We start from the raw sequence: 25335 nt of genomic DNA, 5'->3' as shown, positions 1-25335 counted from the left end.
TTTCACGATTTGTATTTCAGAAGGAAGCCGAACAAGTCAAAATCTAAGCAACAAACAAACAAATAAAACAAAGACAAAAAAAAAACCAGACATAGCCCCAGATTACAGAATCTCAGGAGTAAAGTTAGGTGCTTTACACTTGAGGGTAAAGCAAAGCAAAGACTGTACTGCTCACCATCTCTACCTAACTGCACCTTAAAAATACAAAACTATGACCATAGAGTAGGGGAGGAGGTCCCCCTTGGTCTTAGACCAAGGGGAGGGGAATAGGGTGAAAGCGGGAGGGAGGGAGGAACGGGAGGATACTAGGGATGGGATAACAATTGAGTTGTGATCTGAATAAATTAATAAAATGAAAATGAAAAAAAAAACCAACTACACGTGAGTATAAAGATATGCCAGCAGACCATATAGTTAACAACAGCCTCCAAGACAAAAATTAAGACTTAATGAATCAGAAGTTCAGAGTTGACTTCCTAACGAGGAGGAGGGCCAAGAAAGACATCCAGCGGCCACGGGCTGAAGGGCTGTTTACAGAATGGAGGTGAAGAGGAGAAAAGCAGGACACTTAGCCACCCAGAAGGGCTGGCGACTGAAGCACAAACTCTCAGGCGCGCCACAGTCAGAACATTTTTAGATCACAGCTTCATAATTTGAATGACTTTTTAAAAGAATGAAACAACAACAACGACGACACCATCAGCCTCTAGAGCCCTTCCTTTCTTACAGTATATTCCTTTTAAACAACAACAACGACGACACCATCAGCCTCTAGAGCCCTTCCTTTCTTACAGTATATTCCTTTTAAAAAATCCATGTCCAGTAAATGAAACTCACAGGCATGCTCGTAAGTGCACAGGAGGGGACTCAGCGACCTCCATTTGTCCAAGCTTTCCTCACTACTATGTGTCGCTTGAGGTAAATGGAAGGCCTGACTCACTGCAAACTGGCTTGTTTTTTTCTTTTTTAACCTACATGAAGTTTTTATTCTGTACTTAATGTGGCTAGCCCATGACCTATGAATTTCATATTAATTTGTAATATAAAAGTCATCCTAGGAAACTAGTTGCTGTTCATGTACCATTGTCTATACAGGGTAAAGGTGGATTCATAATAAACTTGTACGGAACATATACAAATGGAGTATTACAGGACAAACCCACCATAAACAGAATTAAGAACTCATTTCTGAAAATGTGTATGAAAAAACACTCACAAACTCACAGTACAGCAAGAGAAAAAAAATTGCTGGAAATAGAGCATTACATAAAAAGCCTTTTGAAAATTCCAAAATGTTAGGCCTCTGTATAAATGTAAAATATTCAAGGTGTCATTTTTTTTTTTTGGCCTAAGAGTACACCATGACAGAATGAAACACTAGCATATCACAGCTTCTTGGTCATATGATGTGTACTTTATACAACCAGCAGCTTGTTGTTAAAGCCGTCATAGTAGAAGACACCCTTTACAGGTGACAGACAACCTTGTACTAAACTTCCAACATGACACTTTGGAGAGGAGCAGTGTGACACGAGTGCTCTGCTTTGTGTCAAACAAGGGGAAACAATGATCTGCATTTACACATTATTTCATCAACAGCCACAGGTTAGAAGACAGAAGATCCAAGACTAGAGTAACATTAGCTGGGTATAAAAAAGGCAAACCAATACTGTAATTACTGACCCCAAATTCTACAAAGGACCCCTGTGTGACGCGAAACATATTCTTCCTCAAGGATAAAGCAAATCACGTAGAATAACTCAATTCGCTGTTGACATGTGTCTCTACCGTCCCTTTTGCCTCTATCAGGTAATAATTTTCAGAAATATTATTGGGCTAAAAAAAGATTAAAATCTGGTTCCAAAGTTTCCTGTCACTTTTGCCAGTTCAGCTGAAAGTTTGGAAATTCTTTGGTTTGTGTGTGTGTGTGTGTGTGTGTGTGTGTGTGTGTGTGTGTGTGTGTGTTTTGTTTTGTTTTTTGCTAAGAACACAAAAGTGAATTTGAGAGGACTTAACTTTTATTGATTAAAAAAAACTACACAGTAAAAGTGTGGTAGAAATGAAATAGTTAACCAACACCCTCAATGCATTTTAAAAGGCACCAATATAAAAATTTATAAGTATTTAATACATTAAATTCAGGATTTAAGAGACCAGTTACTGTATATTTTAATTATTTTGCAGAAACTGGAAGACTAAAATATGTATAAAATAACTTTTATATATACAAAGTTTAATTTTACCCCTCACTTTTTTTCCCTTTTGGATCTGGGGAGCTTTGCTGTAAAAGAACCATACAAACAGTACTTGTCAAAGTAACATATTAAGTATAACTGACAGCAGCCACAAATCTTCAATTTCATAGGAAAACAAATAATCCATGGCTAAAAAAAATGTGTAGCCACGTAACTTTGATAGTCTAAGTGCTGTCCTTTATCTAAAGGTAGATGGCTTTCCTGGCCCTCTCCAGCCTCTTCAATTCATCTTTCTATCCTCATTTTGAAGTAAGACTTGGAAAATACAAACTTCAGTCAAGATTAAAACATGCAGACGTCAAGGTCTTGTGATGCAAGTCAAAGTTGCTAAATCATTCCTTGCATTTTTCTTCTTCTCAAAAAATAATTTATATTCCTTTAAATTTTTACTAGTCACCTTAATGTCATCTCACTGATTTACTGTTTTGTTTTTCTGGATGTAGATAACGGAGATCTCTAGGATTTAAGTTACCACTTGACAACTTTGGGATTTCTTAATATGACCCGCTGGTAGTAGACCTAACTGTTGATGTATTAACTGTACTTTTAAACTGAGCTTTTGTAACACAGCTGGTGACACTAACTGCTTTTTTTTTTTTTTTTTTTTTGGTGAATTTCTCACTACGAGAGCGTGCAGTAACACCTGTGCACGCAAACTATAATTCACTCCAATAGTCAGCTGTATCAACACCAGCCAGTCAGGTACCAGCATCCCAACTCTGAACAGTCGGCCCTGGTTTGCCCAGTTTTATCCAGAAAATTCTTAACGGAATGTCTGACTGAGAGTGCTTCACCCCTCCCTCCACCACTCATCCTGCTGGCTGCTCTAGCTCTTCTAAAAAGCCTTTGTAACAGCGATTTGTCACCATTGCAGAGAGGCAGCATGTTTCCCCAGAAAGAACTGGAAAAAAAAAAAAAAAGAAAAAAAAAAGAAAGAACGAAAATCTGGGCAAAATTAGGGCAAAATCATCTGATAAATTTCCGCCAAAGTGGAAAACCCAGAAGATAACCCATATTCATGCCCCTCAGACACGCTCTCAACCATAAAGTGTCACCTAAAAAAACTGGCCTTGTAACTGTTATGTAAATTTGATTTATTTGCTGTCTGGCCCTCGTGCTTATTTTTAGGTGCTGCCTTGTCACCTGTTCTCTTTGGTGAAAAAGAAGCAAATCCAGTCGCCGAGGGCCCCCCAGACAGCACTGTGCCCATGAAATTCATTGTAACCTACCGATTTTAAATTCACGGTGCCCTCATTTGTCCCTGCCACAACAGAGCCATCTACCACTTTCTGTGTCTTGTGCCAGGCAGCCGGAAAGGATACTAGTGTGTATGTACAGTAAATGGACCACTGTAGCTCCTCCTCCTGAATAAATGGGGTTTTCCAATAAGATGGAATTAGGAAGGTAGAGTATATTGGTGCACATGTGTAGGGGAGGCACACAACTCCTCAGCTATAGCTACATCAGTTTTATTCTAGGGCAGGTAGATAGATGACTGGTAACACAGTAGGTGAGAGGACAGAGGAAAAAGTGGTAGAGGATGCCAGCAGAAACTCACAGAGGGCCACAACGAACACGCTGACAGGTATCCAAGAGTTTCCTTAAACTGCAGTAAAAACACAAAATCACGAGAGCCTGAAGATTATTCGCCTCATTCAAAAACACCCTTCCCACCGTGATTCGAGAGTGTGCAGGATGGGTGGCGATGAGGAAGGCTTCACAAGATGTTTTATCCCTGAGTAAACTGTGTTTTCACAATATACCAAGGGATGCAAAAATCAACAACCAACAAACCCAGATGCTGGCATTCAGTACAGCTCTGTTTTGTTTCATTCTCTTAACATGTAAAGGAACCATGTGGATACCTCTCCAGAAATAACCAAGATAAGGATTAGTAAGAGCCAAGTGAGAACTTTGTGTCCCTAGCTCTAGCTATGATAGAGCTGAGAAGTTCCTTAAATGAACAGATGGAAACCTACAAAGTAAGCTAAGAGCGCATCGCTCATTAGTGGAGTGAGTTTTGATCCTTCCCCCGCATCAAACTGCAGATACAGGGTTATGACATCTCATTCAAGGGTCTCCTGGAGCAGTTTCCTGTTACTGCACAGCAGACCTTCAGCATGTACAGATGGCTGTCAAATACTCCAGTCACGGTCGGTCCTGCTCTCCTCGAACACAAGCGGCAAGTTATGCCTGATAAATGCATTCCCCCAAATGACTCGATAACAGCGTGCTCCAGTCCTATCCAAAAATGCCGGGGATGCAGAGCAAAAGCTAAGACCTCACAGAGATCAACCTAAAACCAGAACATGAAATATGGAAGTATATGCTGCGTGCAAATTAAGAGAAGAGAGAAAATTCTATACTAAGGTATTGAGATCCATTTCTGACAAGGACTTGAAGAGATGAAAAAAAAACTTTCTTTCTTTCTTTCTTTTTTTTTTTTAAAGTGCAGGACCTTCACCTGAAGACTGTCACATTCTCAACTCCAAGGAAGGTGAAAGAAAACTTGGTTATTCTTCTGTTTGAACTGTAGTATGATCCTCAGGTAACAAAAAAGTTCCCTTTTGTCTCCAGCAAAGGCAGTAAGTCTTATTACTGAAGAAAAGGCGGAATAGGTAGCCCTAGTAAGTGAGAGACCATCCAGGGTTCAAGTTAACGCATTCAGGTCCAATTAGCAGTTGCCACAAAAGATTTTAAAAGAAGCAGCCAATAGCAAGGCCCTTTTAACCACTTCTATTCAAGAGTCAAGGAGGAATGGACTGTGGGCAGAACACTGAGTGGTCACAGCTTGAAAAATACCAGAAAAGGGTTCTCAGAGTGGGATTCCCCCTACTGTTAGCCTAATTACACTTTGCTGCTGACTGGTTAACACTGATAAAATGCTGATAAAGTGACGATCGTAAACACACCTTAGAAAGAAATATGTATACTAGGCTGCCGTCGTATAGTATTATAGCTTAAAAAAAAAAAAACCAAAAAAAAAAAACCCTCAAATCGTGAAGAGCAGAATTCTCCCTTGAAATTACTGACTGCCTCTTACTCACTCTTAAGACCATATGTTATTCTGAAAACTACATAAAAATACTATTTGTTACAGGTGTTAAAAGTAAGGCTGCCAGGGTGTCTATAAAATGCCAGTCATCAAAACTATGGAAAAACAGTGCGCGAGTTTTAGAAAAATAAGATCAAAGGACCTCAGATGTATTGTAGTGGCCCTCAACTACCTGTATTTTAAAAGTTTTGCTATACGATACAGTGTAAAACATACTTAATTATAAATTCCGTAGGGGAGGTAAACATAGAACCCACAGCAATCCAACTCATCCTAGGAGTTATTAAAAATAACAGTGTGTTTGTGTTCCATGATGTCTAAGAACAGAAAATAAAATGGGTTTACATTTTGAAACTTCTCTGAGAGTAAAATTACTTAAGACTGTTTTAAATCGCCAAAGTCCTACAGAGATAACTCTTAACTTTCCCGCCTTCTATCTCAAATCTGACCATCAACGGCGAATCAGAGTATCTCAGATGAATCTCTACGAACCGAGTGATGTCCTAAAGCACAATAGGCCTTAATATGGATGCATGGCTGAAATGAACTGCTTTAAACGCCCACAAGATAAACAAGCCAAGTTATCAGTGAACACCCCATCCCTTTTCTCTTGTTTCTTCCTTATTGTAATTAGGCAGAGCAAATGACATTTTGTCCACAAAATAAGCATTACAGACAGTGACAGTACTGAGAAGAAAGCGTGTCACCATCTACAGGAAGGTGGGACTGTAAGTGCAGTGTTTCTTCATGTGCAGTTCTTCACAGGGGGTCCCCTTTGGAATGAAAAGGCCTAGTGGAATGTGTGCTCCCCTCGGACAATGTGTGATGAAAACTCGTAACGGTCCTGGCTTCTATAGCCACAGATGTTGCATTCCAGTGGGTCCCGGTAGCCATGGCAACCCATGTGAATAGTGTACATGACATGGTCTAGGAAAAGGACTCGGCAGTGCTCACACTTGAAGGCCCTTATCTGTTCTCCTTCTCCATTAAAAACCTTATAGATGTCCTTCAGAGAGCCCTTGGGAGCCTTGGTAGCATCCAAAGCCTTGACATCCTCCTTCATGTAAGCTGGGCTTTGCTTCCTCTTGGGATTTAAGGCAGGGTTTCCTTGGTAGGACTGGTGGTCATCATGGCTGCTTTCTGAGTCAGTAGAATCGAGGCAGCTATTGCTGGGAGAGGCCTCTCTTTCCTGGGGTCGACTCTTTGGTCTGATGAGAGAGATGGGGCCATCCATGTTGTTTTCGTGACTATCAGATGTTTCCCTGCTAATGGGTCTTTCTATCCTGTTTGGATGATAGACCTGAGAATAAGCTGAGCTTATGACTGGGGCCACCTCGGCGATTGTGCTTGGTGCATGCTGCATCAGAGGGTGAAGGGCCTCAGCTCCAAGGTAGGTGATTGCATTGTTGATGGCTTGGTCCATCATATGAGACTGCATCAGCTCAGCCTCCTTCTCGTACGTTAAGTTCATATCAAAATGAATATCTGGGTAGCTGAATCGCATGAGCTTCTCCCCTAAAATTAAAAAAAAAAAAAGGAGAAAAGGAAAAAGAGAAAACACAACAAAATAAGTTACTGGATTAAAAATATATTTAAAAAATGTACAATCTCAACTAAGCACTACATTTTACTAAATTGTGCTGTTTTACTCTTTAGGTCAAGTGTTTGGGCTCCTTTAATTCTGTCGTGATACACTGGTATTGTTACCATGCCAAGAGAATTTATAATAAGCCATTTGCACTTGTTCTGATGTCACCACAGAAATCTATCCAGCATGAGAGGTGTGCTTTTTATCTTATTTTTAGTTTTTGTTAAAACTTTAATTTGCATGATGGTCAGCATTATAGGAGAAAGAATAAATGCCAGGTGAAAATAAATCAGACCACGCTCGCTCTGCATCTCTCAAACACAGCGAGTGACCTACAAATACCACAGGAACACAGGGGATCTGGTTAGAGCCTATGCAGCTTCTATCTTGAGCCAAGTAGTTTGGTTGATTTAACTACTATTTTAGAGGAGAAGAGTTGTAGAGACAATATATGTCAGGCAATAGAATGTAAGCAATTCACTGTTAAATTAATTTGAAAGCTGTATGACCTGATAAAAGAAATAGAATTAACCAAGAATTCCAGGAGGCAGAAGCAAGGTAGATCTCTGTGAGTTCGAGGCCAGCCTGGTCTAAAAAGTGAGATCAGGACAGCCAAGAATACACCTGTCCTGAAAAAACCAAAAACCAAACCAACCAAACAAACATTAAAAAAAGAAAGAAAGAAGGAAAATAAAAGAAAAAAAGAAATGGAATTAAAAGATACTTAAAATATATTAGGTATTGTCTCCAAAAATACTTGTTCACAAAATTGAAAAGTATTTGTTTTGAATATTGAAATTGGCAACTTTCCACCACTTTCACACCTGAAGTAAAAGTGTGCTGTAGTGCGATGGTGGTCCTTTGCATGCTTGTTGTTAGTTTCCATGCTTTTTCTTATTTGAAGTATATTGTTTTTCATTTACTATAAAAACATTAAAAAATTCTCCCAGAATTTTATATCAACACAAAGTTTGAACATTAGCCATGAAGCACTCTGGGGGACCTCAGACAGGAAGAAAAAAAAAAAAGCAATATTCTTATTTGGCAGAGTAGATCATCTTTATCAGTTCTACCTTTAAAGCTATGCAGTATTTACCTAGTTATTTTGACAAGAGAAGCTTACAGATAAGACTTCTTGAAAGAGTGTGCTATTTTATGCTATAGTATGTTGTGGATGAAGGCCTAATGAAGGAAGAGTCCTGGTATTGAATTTTGGAAGATGAAGCATTAACAAGTTAGTATTATTTCAGATTTGAAGAAATAGCCCAAATGCCCATTAAAGTAACGATGGAGTAGTAAAAACGACTGAAGGGGAAAACATCACCTCCTTACATCCAATTCAAGATACCGAGCTGAAAGAAGAGGCATTAGGGTGCATAACGGGATGGTAAACACTGGCCGATAAAAAAGCACGGAGGTGGAGTTGCTAGCAGCAGGGCTCAGTAACAAGAGCGGATGGCTTACAAACGAACAATAACGTTTCAGCATGGCTGACCGATGGAGGAAAGCTGACCAGGATGAGTCAGCTAACCCAGCATGCAGCAGGAGACGGAGGGAACCTATCTTGAGAGCACTACAGCTGGCAGGATGTAAGGTGGGAACTTGACCTGGTATGATGCTCATTCAACAAGAGGAGTCAGAAATTCGCTATGGTGAGAGGCTTGGACGACTGTGGGAACAGGACAAATGGAGCAGGCTAAAGGAGTGGCCAGAGACTTTACAAACACTGCTCCTAGACCTTTGTGATGACCTGGACACAGACAATGAAGCGGAGTTTTCAATCCTGGGAGTGGATGACAGCAAGATAGAAAAGGGGATGGATTCGGTGCGGGGACCAGCATGAGTAACAGTTATATCTGGTAAGAACTTAGAGGAGATTTCTAGGTGTGAGACACAGACAAAACAGCCTCGGGTGTTAAGAGGGCAGCTTTAGAAGCACGGCAGTTGATGGAATCCCTCAGCTAAGAGGAAAGGAGAGAGACAAATGTTATAGAAACCAAGCAAAGAATGACCCCCCCCCCCCCCCCCCCCCGCCAAAGGATTTAGGTGGCAGATGCTCTTTAGGATGTGTGTGGAGGAGAAAGTCTACACAGGGCTCATTGGATTCAGAATCATGCAAGTGGGTCGTAGCCTCCAACAGAAAGCTTTCAGGGGATCCCAAGCAAGAAGGTCAGGCTGCAGGCACTGGAAACAAAGAGAGTGGAGGAAAGCACGGAAGCAGGCACTGAGAATTCTTTCAATGACTCCATCTTTGAAGAGGAGAGAGTAGATTATGGAACACAGATGAAGGCCTGGGATAGAGGGAAGGTTTTGGCTGGATTTAAGCGAATTATTGTGAAGTACAATAGGAGAGTGAGAAAGATGGAAGAAAATCACCATTGTGGCCAGCAGTGTGGATCTCACCTCTTATTCAGGAAGAGTTAAAATAATATACTAGCGTTCACGCATGATCTCACTTTATATACCTATGTATATACCATGTTGAGATGGTAGTAGCCTTCCTTTAATGCTTTGCCATACACCTAAGGCTGTGTGTGTGTGTGTGTGTGTGTGTGTGTGTGTGTGTGTGTGTGTGTGTGCCCGCTTGTGCACCTGTACATGCACGTACATGCAGGTGCGTGCGTTATGTACTTGCAAGGTCATAGAGTGGGAGAGAATGATATAGAAAAGACAGCTTTTTTCCCTCATATTATGGAACACACTATGTACATGTCTCACACACAGAATCCTGGAGTCCTGTCTTTTCCCATTTCAGTCACCATGTGGAAGATCAAACCCTCTGTCTGTCCTGCTTACCCACAAACTTCTGCGGAGTGGAGCTTTTGCGCTTTCCCATGTTTGCCGTGAGCTTCTCTATGACAGCAGGTCTCTCAAAAGGCACCAGAGAAATATTGTTGTCCATAATAGGCTCTTGTTCCTTACAATCTTCCATGGGCGGTACTACAGAAAACCATATAAAGAGGCAATCTGGTGACTTTATAAACTTTTGACAGACGGCCGGCCGGGAACACACAGACACACAGACACACACACACACAGACACACACACACACACACACACACACACACACACACACACACACAGTTTACTTTTATGAATCTCTTTCAGATAAGTGACATAAACTGTCGCCACTACTGGTGTTCAACATGTTGTCATTTCTCATTTTATTTTTCTGAAGTATGTTTAGTGTAGACTAAAATTGATAACACTTTAGACTGCACTATTACCAAGACTGCTGAACTTCATTTTTATAAAATAATTTATATATGTTGCCTTGTTTTGGAGAAAGGCTTAACAGAAGCAGGATATTTGATGATTCTTCCCCTGTGCGGGGTCCTGCAGTTGATTTTCTATTTGGTGAGGCTCTAGCCTCAATGGCAGCATAACTGCCTGCCCAAGAACGTTCATGGGTGAGGTCTCGTCTGCGCTTGTCTGTGCATAGCAAACCACTGTAGCTTTAAAGTTGTAACTTACTGCTTTTTTTCCTTTTTTTTTTCCCTTCTTTGAGACAGGGTTTCTCTTGTGTACCTTGGCTGGCCTGGACTAGATCTGTAGACCACGCTAGTCTCAAACTCACAGAGATCCACCAGCCTCTGCCTCCCCGAGTGCTGGGATTACAGGCGTGCACCACCATGCCCGGCTAGTAACTTATTTCTTAAAACAGCCCTTCAGCAATGCTGGCATACTGACTCACTGCACTACTGCCCCAATTCATTTGATGGGCTCCATTCAGTAAGCTTGCCTCTGTTGCTAATGGCTTCAGTATTGACATCACTAGGATAGACAAGTGACTCACAGAAGTTGTTTTAGAGTAAAATCCTGATCCAGGATATTTAACTAAGAATAGGGTAACAGCCGATCAGATGGGGTGTTTAAAATTAATGCTCATAGGAAAAACCTAAAGGTCCCATCTCTTAGGTGTCCTCTCCTCATTCAGCATACACTGGGAAATGGTTCACTTAGATTCTTTTGTTGGTAGAGGACAAACCTACTGTGCGAAAACCAAGGCATTCTAATCTACAATGGGATCCTGCTGAGGAACAGTAAACATTTTAAAGCAAAGCTGAAAGTGAAGTGAATGTCCAATTCACACAACCCATTCAGCACATGTTGCTGAAATGAAAAAGGCTTCTTTATTCAGCCATTCTTTAAAGAAGTCAACAATCAATGTTTGTGTAACCTAGTAGCTTTACCAGAAGAAATAAATCTACATTTAATAAAGTACTCTCTGGCTCTGAATATTAAAAAAGTGTCTAACAGCTGGATGTCAGTTTAGAAAAAAAATTGAAGGTGAGATCTAGTAATATGGTCATTTTCTGCACTTATACTACTTATGATATTATTGAGAGGAAATTTTCTCCCAAAGCATTACATAAGATGTTGTATGATCTGCTAACAACTGTAAAATATAACTTAGAAGAAAATAAAAAAATTAAAGCAAAGGGTTAAAAGATAATACCAAGATGACCACAGAACTTAGCTAGGGAAGCCAGAAGGCAGGATGGTGACATGGTGCCATTAATGTGGCAAGGAAACGGAAAGTGGGATGCAGATTGTGACCAATATCATTACTTGTATTTTCAGTAGTAAATTCATAAGCAATTATTAAAATAACTATACACTGGGCATGGTGGCCTATGCCTATAATCCCAGCACTTGGGAAGCTGAGGCAGGAGAATTGTTATAAGTTGGAGGTTAGCCTGGGCTACATACTAAGTCTGTTCCCAAACCAAAAGCAAACATCTAAAAAAATGTACAAAGTAGTCCACCTGTGGACAAAAACCAAATATATCACAGGCCTAGATCAGAAATGAAACAATATTGGCAGGCAAAAGATTGTTGTAAGATTTGCCAAAAAGGGCAGCAAAGCTAGTCGATGGGGTTTGCCCCAAAATTGAATATGCTAATTGGTTCTGAAATGAGTAGTCTTAAAGTGTGGCAGTTTTGCTTTAGGTTTTTACACTGAATTTTCATATCTGCACACTCCTAACACTCAAAATGAAACCTGGGTGGGGACTGTCCCCCACCACATGCACTTCAACTCAGATGGCTTCTCTCAAGTTCAATGAAGCTCATGTGAACTGAAAACAATGGTTATGACAGAGTTTGGGCTATTTTCTACTTCTCAACAGTTCTTGATGGCAAAAGATGAACTTTCTGCCATATTGGTAATAATAGCAATGGGCGGAAACTTGGCAGTAAGCACCACTTCAAGGGTTTACATCTGATAACCTATGCAATACTTTCAAGTGTCTCAGGAAACAGGTGTTCTCCATTTTACAGACAGGGAATCAAAGACACAGGTACTTGAAATAATTTTTCTGTGCATCACTAGCAGATATAAAAAGGCCAAATGCTCAGAGGTGAGGGTTTACGGAATGCCGGGACTATCTTACAACTTTTTGTAGGTGTATTTTGACTACTGACACATCAGCAAAAGGAATTTTCTAGACATTTCATGTCTCAATTGTATTAATCACAGGATGAGACATTTATCTAGACCATAGGTGTATGTACGTACTATAATAATAGCTTCATTTGCCTGAGCAAATTCCCATAACTCAGACTCTTTATTTGCAGTAATACCAAGGATGAAAGTCTATTTCTGCTTTCATATCATATTTCAACATATGGCTAAACGAACTGTAAAGGCAGATCCATGAAAGTATCCCCAACACTGCTTCTTTTAACCAAAAAACAAAACAAAACAAAACCAAAAAACCAAAAAACAAAAACAAAAACAAAACAAAAAAACAAAAAAACCCAAACAATACAATACAAAATAAAACAACCTGTCATGTCAAATTTTAACTTCTTAGAACAGACTCTGTTTTCCTTCAGTTCAACTGATATTCCTAAGAGCATTTGGTTTCTTTAAGTAAGCCTTTCAGTGTTCTCTCCTACTTCCTGGTCCTGGCATTGCCTTTTCACCCTTTCCTTGACATCCGGTATCCAGTCTCTGCCAATACTGTCCCATTCCCCAAGCAGACATCAAAACTTTGTCTACATTGGTGATGCTTCCCTTTAGATGACAGTGTTCCTTATCATCCAAGTGACTCCTTACTGATTAAGCCATGTCACTCACAGGCTGCAGCCGTGTACAGTGTTTCTGGCTCCCAACCTGCTGCTCCCACCTTGTGCCTTGCTTCCTCCTGTCACTCGCTTACTGAATTGTCTGCTAATGACCTTCGGTACCCACACACCTCTTCTCTGCATGGAATATACAGCCTGTTTGCTGTCAGATACGTGGGCTTTCTCATACCCCTCCTTCTCAGATCTGATGGTAGGTATGCATGTTTGAAGCTTTCCTTAACTTCCCCCATCAATGAAGTGTCTGTGATCCTGGAGAACTTCGCAGATGTCACTACTATAATACAGATATATAAAGTATGACCTTTTATCTTTCTATTTCCAGAATGTTCCATAGCAAGTCTTTGGTAAGTCTTTTCTGTCAGACATGGAGCTGATGGCAGCCATACTGATAAAAAAAAAAAACCTTCACACATACCACTAACAGAAAAGGCCAGGTGTGTGTGTGTGTGTGTGTGTGTGTGTGTGTGTGTGTGTCACGCGGGGTGAAAACATAATATAAGAGAACAGGAAGAGAGGGAAGAACTAAGTACGAATTACTGAGGTGCAAGACAAGCTATGTATATGAGACAATTGACAGCTGTAGTTGCATTCTACCTAGGTTTTCCTAGCCGAGGGCACCTGTCATCTGCCACCCGACACAGTTCATAGAAGTAGAAGGACACATACAATACTCTTAAGATTATCACTATGAGCCCAGAAGGGCACAGCACGAAATGGCGTTAATATTGTGGTTGAAGTGTCGTTGAAGCACTAATATTTAAGAACAAATGCTACAGCTTATAGTATCAAGACCTACCACTATCTTTCCTCATCCCTGGCCTGGCCTGTGTACCCAGTGCCATGTCTTGTCTCTTTCAAGCTCTCCCCATTGTGTTCTAGGTTGATCACAACTCTGTCACGAGCCTATCCTTGAGCAGAGCTAAACAACCTGGGAAACAAGGACGATGCCAACGCGCCAGGTCTTTAGGAGACACATCTTTATCTCTCTACAATATAACACAAACGCTAAGATTGGGCCATTCACCCATAGACAATGTTATTTAAAAGTATATATTTAGGACATCCTATTGGGACTCTAGGTGAGAGAAGCATGGGAGAATGGGGAAATAGAAGGATCCAGAGGGTCCCAGAAACCTACAAGAAGAACATTATGATGGGCAGATCTGGGCTCAGGGGTCCTGCTCAAACTATGGCACCAGCCAAGGACAATACATACAGTAAACTTCGAACCCCTACCCAGATCTAGCCAATGGACAGGACATTCTCCACAGTTGAGTGGAGAGTGGGGCCTGACTTTCACAGGAACTCTGGTGCCCCATATTTGACCACGTCTCCTGGATAGGGAGGCCTGGTGGCACGCAGAGGAAGGATAGAAGGCTACCAAGAAGAGACTTGATACCCTATGAGCATATACAGGAGGATGTGGTCCCCCTCAGTCACAGTCATAGGGGAGGGGAGTAAGGGGAAAATAGGAGGGAGGGAGAAATGGGAGTACACAAGGGATGGGATAACAATTGAGATGTAATATGAATAAATTAATAAAATATATTTTTAAAATTATATATTTGTATCTTCTCTACAACAATAAAAAGTCAGGAGAAATGCTGGCTTTTATTTGGGTATACTTATAATTCGGAGTTCTATAAGTGAATGAATGGAAAAACAAATCAACAGAATTTGCAATGTTCTCTAATCAAAGGCCAGAATTGCAACAGGGAAACATCCCAGGGAAAAACTAGTAAGGATGCTCTGGAGCCTCTTCAGAGGGCTTTGGCATGCTGCTAAACCTGCTTCAGTCCTCTACCTCCAGTTGGCCCTATAACCAATAATTTAAAACAGCAGTTCTAAACCTAAGGGTCATGATCCCTTTGGTAACCCCAGAGCTCCAAAAACATTCCCATTGCAGTTCACAACAGTAGCAAAATTACAGTTAGGAAGTAGCAACAAAAATAATTTTATGGTTGGGTGTCACCACAACACAAGGAACTGCATTAAGGGGCCACAGAATAAGGAAGGTTGAGAACCACTGGCTTTAAACAAAGTAACCTTCTGAGTAGGCAAATGCAATGTCCAGTGTTACACAGTGATAACATTAAAGAGAATGGCCCATTTACTGGTTCTTAGTGTGAATGCTTTCAAATCTAATAGCAAAACAAACTGCTTAGGAGACATTTGTTATGTGATCTATTACAATACATTCTCATAGTATACCTAAGGCCAACATATTCAAACACTGCATACTCAGACCTGATTTATAAACCTCCGAGGGACACAGCTGTCTGACTACCATGCTCTGGGTACTAATGCTATCCTCGTTCACTCAGGTGATGCAAGCTTGCAATATCAACTCCACAGAGTTAAACATGGGTAGGTCTAAGAAAACCTATGTTTGTAACAATACACACATACGTGATTTATTCACAGCAATGAATCAAACTCAATTAGATTATCTAGTTGAAAAAAATCAACTCTTTATGTAAAAACTAAAACTATTTAAAAACAACAAAAATGTCTGAAATTGGGGAAAGCAAATCTCAACATCAAAACCACTGACTGTGTAATAAGAACACTTGCACAGTATATATTATACATAAAAAACCAACTAAAAAATCCATAAATGATCCTTGATTTGTCTATATCTAAGTCAATGCATATTTACATTTTTGAAGTGACTGAGACAAATTATATAGTATTGGTCAATCCTTAAAAAAAAAACCCAGTTAAGTCAGGACTTTTGTTTTTATTTGTATGATATCAGTTGGCAAGACTGAGAATTTGAAGAACCTGAATTCCTCATTCACTTTGGTAAGACTGATTAGCTGAATTAACTTTGTAGGCACTGCCACACCATCCAGACCACATTGTACACTGCTGCTCTGTATTGTGAAGACCAAGGTGCTTTAGGGGGAAGGAAAGGGGTCAAATATTGGTCTAGGCTGTTTTTTCCATATATCTACAGTAGAGTTATTATTTTGCAAATGAATTATTAGGCAGAATTTCAAGTTGTGCCACCTCCGAGGGAAGCTATAGCGTTAACAGTCTCTGCACTCACTCAGCAAACCCGGAGACTAAGTTGAACCATTTTAAGGTAGAAATCCAAGAGAAGACTAAGTGCTTTCCTGTGGCATTTTAATCCAGCTTTAATGCTGGCTGTCGTCACTACAGTGTTAATTCAGACACATGCTATCAGGACCGAGTTGGGAGTGCCACGGAAACTCGACCATCTTGCTCGCAGCGTGTTCCAAAAAAACAGCTCGTGTCAACTGCTGAGGGAGAGTATCCCATACAGAGCAAGCTTTTGCCTCCATGTGCAAAGGGAGGTGGACCGATTTAACCCACGGGAAGGGCTGTGCAAAGCAGAATTGGAGGGAAGAGAGATAACAAATGCATTTGTACCCACCATGGTGACTCATGACCTGCCCGGCAGCCTCCAAGCTGACGTTCTGGAGATAGTTGTGACAGCGTTCCTTGTGCTCCTCCAGCGAGCTGCGCTGCTTGTAGCTTCGTCCACAGTAGTTACACTTGTGAGGTTTGCCCACTGTGAAGAGACTCAGGGTTAGTGCGCTCCTCTCCTCAGCAAATGAACGGCTAGCTTCTGGCAGTTTTGGGAGAAACATTTATATGCTCTTCTGACAGTCTCTTCCTCCTCCACACGCCAATTTAGGCAAAACCAATAAATTGTCTAGTAAAATGAAAGGACAGCGAGAAGGTAGGAAGATTGCACCTCTGTGAGCAGGAAATATTGAATCAACTCACGCTCTGACTGTATTCTCTGTATTCCCATCCACGGTGGCTGATGATCAGGTTTTACACGGACTTCCTAACACACTGACCTTTTCAGAACCATGCCAGGTTTCACTCATTACAAAGACAGATCAGGGCTTTCCTGCATATATGGTAAGACTTGTGTGTGTGTGTGTGTGTGTGTGTGTGTGTGTGTGTGTGTGTGTGTGTGTGTGTGTGTCTGTCTGTGCGCGCGCGTGCGCGTGCATGTGCATATATGTGTGTGCACATATGAGTTTTAGTAATTGCTAAGAATTTCTCTGAAGAAAAACTAAAAATACAACAACTTGAAATGTCAATGTTTAAATAAAAAAAGATTATTCAGGGGTACTGAGAAAATTAAAAAGAACTCAAGTGTTGAAAAAAGTATAGATGTAAGTATGGAGAAGGTTTCTCTTTCCTTTGCACTGGGTAGCAATTACTCACACAGAAAAACTTTGCAGCAAGTGTATATGCTCTTCTGCGCAGATCCTGCCTTTGTGGTAACAAGAATTAACCTCTGAGGTGCTCTGAGCTGGAGCATTAAGAACTATGGTAATGGTGTCTTGAAGAACATCTCATTCTATGGAAGAGATTTTTTTTTCCCTAATAGAGAGCTATTATTTCAATACAGCAACTAAAGTATGTACTGTGATGTTTACGGGGAACAACTTTGAAAAACTCATAGGAAAGAAAGAAAACTCTATGGACTGAGGGATGTTTTAAGGCTGGACCATCCATAAGGCTGTCTTGGAGCACTTTGGCTCTTGGTTTGACATGAATCCTGAGCAACAGGCAGCAGTAAGTGCTCCGTGCCAAAGCCCTCAGCCCAGAAGGACAGTGCGAATCAGGCCAGTGACCCTCCTTTGACTCCCCGAGGAATCACTTAGTTTTTGCCTGCAGAACAAACAGTGGCCTCATTTTTCATAGTAACGTCCTCACTGCCAGCTACCTTAAATTCCCTGATGATGACACTGGTCACAAGAGAAACTGTAGTCCTGTAGCAAGCAGACATACTCAAAGGTGCCTAACATTTGCACTGTGGAGTAGAAAGACAAAACCAAGCCCATATCTATTTCATGTATATACACCTTGAGATCAGTTGTTAGAGAATGAAAATTTAATAACGCATTTTTCACAAAAGTAATCTAAGGCAAGGTTAGCCATTTAAAAATACTGGGGAGGGGATTTCTATTTTTGAAAAGCAGGTATTTATGGCTCTACTTCTGGGAAGTAGCTGTTAATATAGGTGTAGAACACAGTCTTCTGTGAAAACATTAAAATATAAGAAAATATTTTCAGACAAAAACAGTTTACATAATACGTATCTACATGTAAGCTTATTGCAAGATGTGTCACTACCTAACAATGCTTTCATTTTTCTATTACCATAGAAACTAATGACATTATACCGAGTACGTCTACTAACCAACTCATACCCGCCACACACTTTACATTGAAAGTATAGGCCACTGTGAAACTCACTCACTGTCCATCAGCCCTGGTGTTAGTTTTGTTGCACTGGATCCTACAATATCTGTTTTTTGTGTGCTTCTCCATGTTACTTTAGGCGTGCTTTATACCATGTCAACTTAACTGAATTATCCTGCTATGCTACTGCTCTCACTTAGAACCTCTGTAACCTCTCAGCTTACTCTATACAGAAGAAGAAGAAGGAGGAGGAGGAGGAGGAGGAGGAGGAGGAGGAGGAGGAGGAGGAGGAGGAGGAAACAAGCATACTTTCATCTGAGTTTCTTTTCCTACTACTGTGATGAAATCTCCTGACAGAAGCAACTGAATGGAAAAAAGCTTATTTCAGCTCGCTGTGCATCCTGGCATGGATGTTAAAGCAGGGGGAGGTCACATGGCCCCACAGCCAGGAAGCAGAGAGCAAGGAACATCAGTGTTCACCATTCCTTCTCCTTTTCACGCAGCCAGGAACCGAGGCCCAGAGAGCGGTGCCACAGCATTTTAGTGTGGATCTTCCCACCTCCATTAGCTTCATTAACATAATCACTGAAGCCAAGCTCAAAGGCCGACCTACTCTAGATGACACCTCAACAGGAGGTCAGTCTCCATCCTGCCAAGTGGACAATCAACATTAGCCATCACAACTTCGTATGAAGCCAACTCATTTCACAGGCTTCTCTCTTTTTTGAAGCCCATTTCACATGTTCTAATTCTTCTCCCTTCTTGTCATTGCTCTTCCTTCCATCTTGTTATCAGTGACATCTCTAGAGATGCCACTAACTTTTAAAATTGAGTTTTAGAACTATAACCTCCTCAGTTCATCACCTCTTCATCTCCACTTTACGTAAATAAAGCAAACATTGGGTGACATATTGGATGCTGGAAGGACTTGCTGTAACACTATTCTATTCTCAGAGAGTATCAGGAAATAGTGTACTCTTTTCCTTCACACCTCTCATCTGAGAATAGAACAGTAGGTACCACCAATACAGTGGAGAAACTGATGTGTAAAACACAGAAGGAATTTTCACGGTTCCCAGGCGTATATTACAGTTTGGTAAGAACAGAGACTTGGTTTTACTAGCAATACACTACGGCTTGTGGTGGGTTCTGCAGTGTAAAAGAGTGCAGTGCTAGAAGAACATAGAATACAAGTTGATGGACTGGGAAGGCATGTCTGAGGCAGGCACATCTATGACAGGTGGCGCTTGTGAGCCTCCCTGTGGGTGCTGGGAACCAAACGTGGGTCCTCTGGAAGAATAGCCAGTACTCTTAACCACTGAGTCACCTCTCTAGCATGCTTATTTTATTTTTAACATAATGAACATTTTTTTATTTTTATTTTTTTTACCAATTATATTTATAAAGAAAACCATATGTGAAGAAAATAAAAAAAAATATAAAACTAAAAAGGTGTTAATGAAATACATTCTGCCCTTCCTGTCTGGCCCCCACAATCTAATCATCATCTCCAAAGCGATGCTTTTCAACTTCTCGTGATTATATTCTGTTTTTAAATACTGCATGTGTTTGTCTTTTTTCATCAAGGTGAGAGATGATACATTGCCCTCTGGTAAGTATTCAAACCCCCTACAAACATCCTCTCAAGCCTCCTTTGATTTCAAATTACAGGAAAATTTCAAATTAATAGTCTATAAATGGAAATGTCCATTATTAATGGAGATATTAATCATAGTATACTACGTAGCCGAATCCAATTCCATTTCAGTTCTTGTGCAATTTTTATTTTTTCCCAGTTAACAACTGTTTTTTTTAAACCCTCCTCTTTGTGGTTTTGTGTTCAGTGCTTCTCCCTTCCTCCCTTCCAGATAATTGTTCTAAACATTCTTATCCTGAGCCATTCTCAGGTCTAAGCCAGGCCCCTTATCTTCTTGGCCTTCTCACAGCCAGGTATACTCCAAACTCGACAGAACCCATGGAGTCCTCGGATTATTGGATAATTATAGTCTTGACAACTGGTCATTGTTTCTCATGACTGGCTCTCCTGATGGCCTAAACCTAACATGTTTCCCTCCCTTTTGTCAGTATAGGATTTCTAGGTCAAAAATAATTTCCCTTGACATTTTGAAGGTTTTGTTCCATCTTCAGTTTCTTTTTAAAATACCTGATATAAACGTGGCTTTGTATGTAGCCTGCTTAGTGCAAGGCTCTTAACATCTATTTGTCTTTGATCTAGAGTTTAGATGCGTGCTCTTTAGCTCTTATAAAAGGTGTGTGCATCGTATATAATATTTATAAAGATTCCACAAATATGTTCACAACATGTAAACATATGGCTATAGTCACATTGTTATTAAAGAGACTATAACCCTTAACATTTATATATGTATAAATTAATAGTGCTCTTTTTGAAGATGGGGATATCTACTGCTCCATGTCATTTATAGGAAAGAATATCCATCCTGACTAAGACAATGAACTGGCCGCTTATTGAAGTTCATTTCTAGACTGTGTCCCATTCTGTTACCTCTGTCTATAAACCAGCAAATCAAGATTTACTAATACAGTCTTTAAGTAAGTCACCAGCCTACCCTTTTCAAAACTCTGAAAATTTCAGAGTTTCTTAACCACCTCTCAAGAGTAATGTGTACAAGTTTGTCAATGTTTATAACAACAAACAAACAAAGCAGGAAAAACTCTGCTGGGATGCTGACTGAGACTGCATGGAAATGACAGGCTTCATTTTGGGAGAATTGATGTCTTTTAATTTTTTCATTCTTTGCTTTCTTTTTTTATGTTTGGGTGCTCTGTCTGCGTGTACATCTACACACCCCTTCTGGAGCCCACAGTGACCAGAGGAGGAATTACATAGGGTTGTGTGACAGCATGTGGGGGCAGGGATGGAACCCTGATGCTCCAGGAGAGAGATGAGTGCTCTCAACTGCTGAGATATCGCTCCAGTTCCCAAAAGTTAATCTTATCCGTAGATGTTTTCAAACATCAAAACACTGGATCTGGACCCGTGTGTGTGTGTGTATGTGTGTGTGTGTGTGTGTGTGTGTGTGTGTGTGTGTGTGTATGTGCGCAGGTGTATGTGTGTATACTTGTATGCCACCCGTGTGGGGATGACTGTGAGGTAGGAAAAGGGTGTTGGCTCCCATGCAAGTGGAGTCCAGATGGTTGTAAGCTGCCTGGTGTGAGGACTGAGAACCAAACTCACATCTTGTAGAGCTAGGCAATTGCTGTTAACCACCAAGCCATCTCCCCAGGGACATGCTTCAGAACTAGGCTTACCTTTTGTACACAGGTTTACTTAAATTTATCTACAAGTATTTCATAAACCTTGGACGCTACAATAAATGGCAATCCATTTTAAAGTAAAATTGTCAATGGTCTGTTCCTATCACACATATGGACACACCTCATATCTTCTTAGGATGTTACATAGATAATAATCATTTACACTGCAGCACAGCTGGGGTTCTGTGTGGGGGGTAGGGCTTTAGGGTAACATTTATTAAACTGTACAAAATTTCAGTAACATAGGAGGAACAGGCTCAGAATATTTACTGTAGAATGCGATGGTTACAGTTTAATATGTTTTTGAAAATTACTGTGTAGATCTTAAGTGTTCTAACCAACCAGAAAAAAAAAAGAAAAGAAAAGAAAAGAAAAGAAAAGAAAAGAAACAACAGCATAGACTTCTGAGCAATAACAAATAGTTTAAAGTTAGTGACTCAACATTGTGCACACATATCAGAACAGTCTTTTGTACACGCTAAATGACCTTTTTCTTTCAAAATATTTAGCCTTTAGGAAAAATGAATTTGGTTTATTTGTACTGGCCTTGGATTTTGAACTAAACACAATTAATCAGTACTTCTCACGCTTCGGTCGATTCCTTGGAACTGCTATGTAGGTGACTGCATCATAATGCTAAGGCTGCTTTTCTGACCGGTTTCTACCCTGCCATACTCTGTATGTGTTCTCTCTTTTTTCCGTTACTATAGTGACTAGATTTAGGATGGTGTTGATGGAGCTGGGAGAAGACATTCTTAATCCCTCTCTTCCTCCTTTTTTTTGTCTTCATTTTCTTCTTCTTTTCATTATAGCACAATACCAGCAGAATGTTATTCATATATGACCTTCATGTCAAGAAATGTGCTTCTATTTAATTGCTGAAATATTGTATTATGCTTGAACACTGCATTATGACAAACTGCCTTTTGCAATTATGAAGATCATTATACGAACTTTATTTGTAAGATAACGGGAAGCATTCTATTAATGGATTACTAGCCAATGTTAAACCAACTTAAAAACTCTTGTACTAAGTCCTATCTGACTGGTGTTATTTTCTTATATTTCTGGACTCAACATCTTGTATTTTTTAATAAAGAATTTTGCATCTTCATTCTCTATAATGCTGGCTACACAGTCTGCTGCTTTTGCCATATCTGTGATTTGGTAACAGGCAAATGTGAACTCACAGAACTCAATTACACATGTTATTCTCTTTCCACTCTGGCAGTCTGTTTCCCAGATGCTTTCCTTACATGCACTGTCTTCCTTCAAATAATTAAGCACTTCCCAGTGACATCATGTGGGGGTTTTTGGTTTGGGAAGGCTTTCAATTCCCGTTTCAACTTCCCAAGTAAATAAAGGTTAGCCAAAGTATGTTTCTTCATGAACGAGGTTGGGCAGATTCCTTGAAAGGCAGAAATTATGTCACTTAATTGAATGCACTGGTGTCACGTTCTTTGCTCTACTTCTGTATTATGCCTCTCATGCAGCTAGGGCTTAGACAGAGATCTTATTTTCCTTTCTGAGTGTGGTCAGATGAGGACTTCCTCTTTAACACTGATTGTTCTCGGCTCTTTTTAAAATGGTTCCTTTCACAAAATCAGCATTTGCATTCATTGGATTTTTTCTCCTTCTTTCTGTTTTAATCTTACTTGTTCCCCTGCCCCCACCCCCAAGACAAAGTTTTTCTGTGTAGTTCTGGCTGTCCTGGAACTCTCTTTGTAGACCAGGCTGGCCTCAAACTCACAGAGATCCTCCTGCTTCTGTCTCCTGAGTGCTGGGATTAAAGGTGTGTGCCACCACGCCTGGCCCTCTTACTTACTTTTGTCCTTGTTAATATATATGTGGTTTTAACTTGCTCTTCTTTATTCATTCAGATTTTTTAATTCAGATTACAACACAACTGTTATCCCATCCCTTGTATCCTCCCATTCTTCCCTCCCTCCCGCTTTCATCCTATTCCCCACCCCTAGGTCTATGACTGAGGGAGACCTCCTCCCCACATTCCTGTATGCTGCTAAACTGTTCAGAATCAATTTGGTCCCTTTGAAGTTTGCTTTTATGCTCTTTGGAAGGCACAGAGGGTACTGAAAGGGCTCGGCTAGACCCTTTGAGGACAGGATTGGAAGTGTGGCATCATAAGATCCTTTGGTGGGTGAGAACTATGCTTTTCTAGCCTTCTGTTGCCTCTAAAAGTATCTGGCCTTCTGATTTTTGGCTGTTATTTTCCCAGCTTCAGAAAAACTGATAACCAGTTAGCCTAAAGGTCACGTGGGCCACCTGCAAATGTATACCTTTCTGTGCAGTTTCCTGTGCTCTGATCTCCGTCTCTTATGTTCTGCTCAACTGCCTGGTACTAGCTGGGTTCTCTGCCTGAGCGATTGTGTGAAAGTTGCCTCCGAAAAGTCAGCTGGAACAATTTACAGTACTTGACATCTTTGTCTTTTGTCACTCAGGCATCAAAGTTCTGCACTGCCTATTGTTACGTGGAAAATTCAGTTAATAGACCTTGTGGTACTCTAGATGACTACATTGGGAAGGCAAACCTGGCCTCATCGTGCATCATGGTTGGAAGCAAAAATTCTAAAAAGCATTTCTAACTGACAATACTGAGAAGATATGCAAATTATACTAAGAAGTCAGGCTAACTCTGTAAATCTTAGTGCCAATGCAATTCAGGCAACTGGCACAAAGTTCCTTATGAAAATAATTCTAAGAAGATAAGTTGTGGCACCAAAGATTCCTACGGAGAAGACAGTATGGCCAGCGTTTATAACTACTTCAAAAGTTTTTGTCACTCTTTGCTTTAGTATACCTTCCTTCTAGAAAAAAAAATTCTACAATGGCTGACTTGACTTGTGCAAGCTGAAAATAAAAACGCTTGACCTGAGGAATACATAGGAAATTGGAGATTTAGAAAACACAGTGAAAGAAAGCAGAGGTGGTTAGAACTGGCTTGCAGTTTAATAGTGTTTTCTTGATCTGTTTTGGTAAGTAATTAGTAATAATCAGCTGTCCCTGAATATTAGAACCCCCTATCCCTACCTAAAATCAAGAGCAAGCCAAACACCCATAAATAAAGGTTAACCAAAGTATGTTTCTTCATGAATGAGGTTTTGAAGCAAGAATGTTGCTTATAGGTTTATAGGGTGTTATGAAGACATATAGCCCAACCAAGTTCACCTATATTTTTTGAGATAGGTCAGTTCACCAGTTTTTCTAGTGAATGTGTAAAACAAATTACAATCTACTAATACACCAGTAACTTTCTTATTCTTTATATTGATGTAAGTATGTCTACATAGGTAGAAACACAAAGAAACACACCCATTCTGCAGAAAATACACTTACTTGTTTCAAGATGGATACAATTAGCAAGAGGGCATTAAATACACATTATTTTGCGCATTCCTTTAGTAAAACTGAATATACTCACCCACTTATGAATACTTTTAGGAATGCAAGTATTGGGAGATTTTCCTTGATAACTGCTTGAGAAGTTATAAATTAACCTGAAGAAAGATTACCCCTAACACGGTACACATGACATTTAAATTTTTGTCTTTAACCTTAAGTTATACTTTGTTTGAATTGGTGTTCTGTTGTATTGTATGGGCTCTAGAAATGAACAATTTTGTGTTTCTTGTACATTTGTGTATACGAGTGATACTTGTGTGTGTGCAGGTGTATTTGCCGTGCCTGTGTGCATGTGGAGGCCCAAGGGCAATGCTTGCTGTCTACTTCTAGTGTTCTCCACCTTATTTGTTTATTCATTCATTCATTTGTTTGAGACAGAGTTTCTCAGTGAACACGTGGCTCTTGGCTTTCAGCCACAGCAGCCAGCCAG

The 25335-nt window shown here is 40.3% G+C and overlaps 1 protein-coding gene across 16 annotated transcripts in view; it reads right to left on the bottom strand.

The window, feature by feature from the left end:
- Positions 1–2676: 2676 nt before the first annotated feature.
- The window catches only part of IKZF2 (IKAROS family zinc finger 2), a 149417-nt gene continuing 126758 nt past the window's right edge, over positions 2677–25335 (bottom strand). For all 16 annotated transcript variants that reach the window (XM_084779852.1, XM_084779861.1, XM_084779860.1 and 13 more), the window contains 3 exons: positions 16393–16530; positions 9695–9838; positions 2677–6825 (listed from right to left, as the gene is read on the bottom strand). In XM_084779852.1, coding sequence (XP_084635978.1) covers positions 6101–6825; positions 9695–9838; positions 16393–16530 — 1007 coding nt within the window. In that variant the 3' untranslated portion in view covers positions 2677–6100. The remainder of the gene's footprint in view (positions 6826–9694; positions 9839–16392; positions 16531–25335) is intronic.

This window comes from Acomys minous (genome assembly GCF_964271855.1).
Source record: "Acomys minous genome assembly, chromosome: 4".
Taxonomy (NCBI): domain Eukaryota; kingdom Metazoa; phylum Chordata; class Mammalia; order Rodentia; family Muridae; genus Acomys; species Acomys minous.
This window is presented reverse-complemented; position numbering and strand designations above follow the sequence as displayed.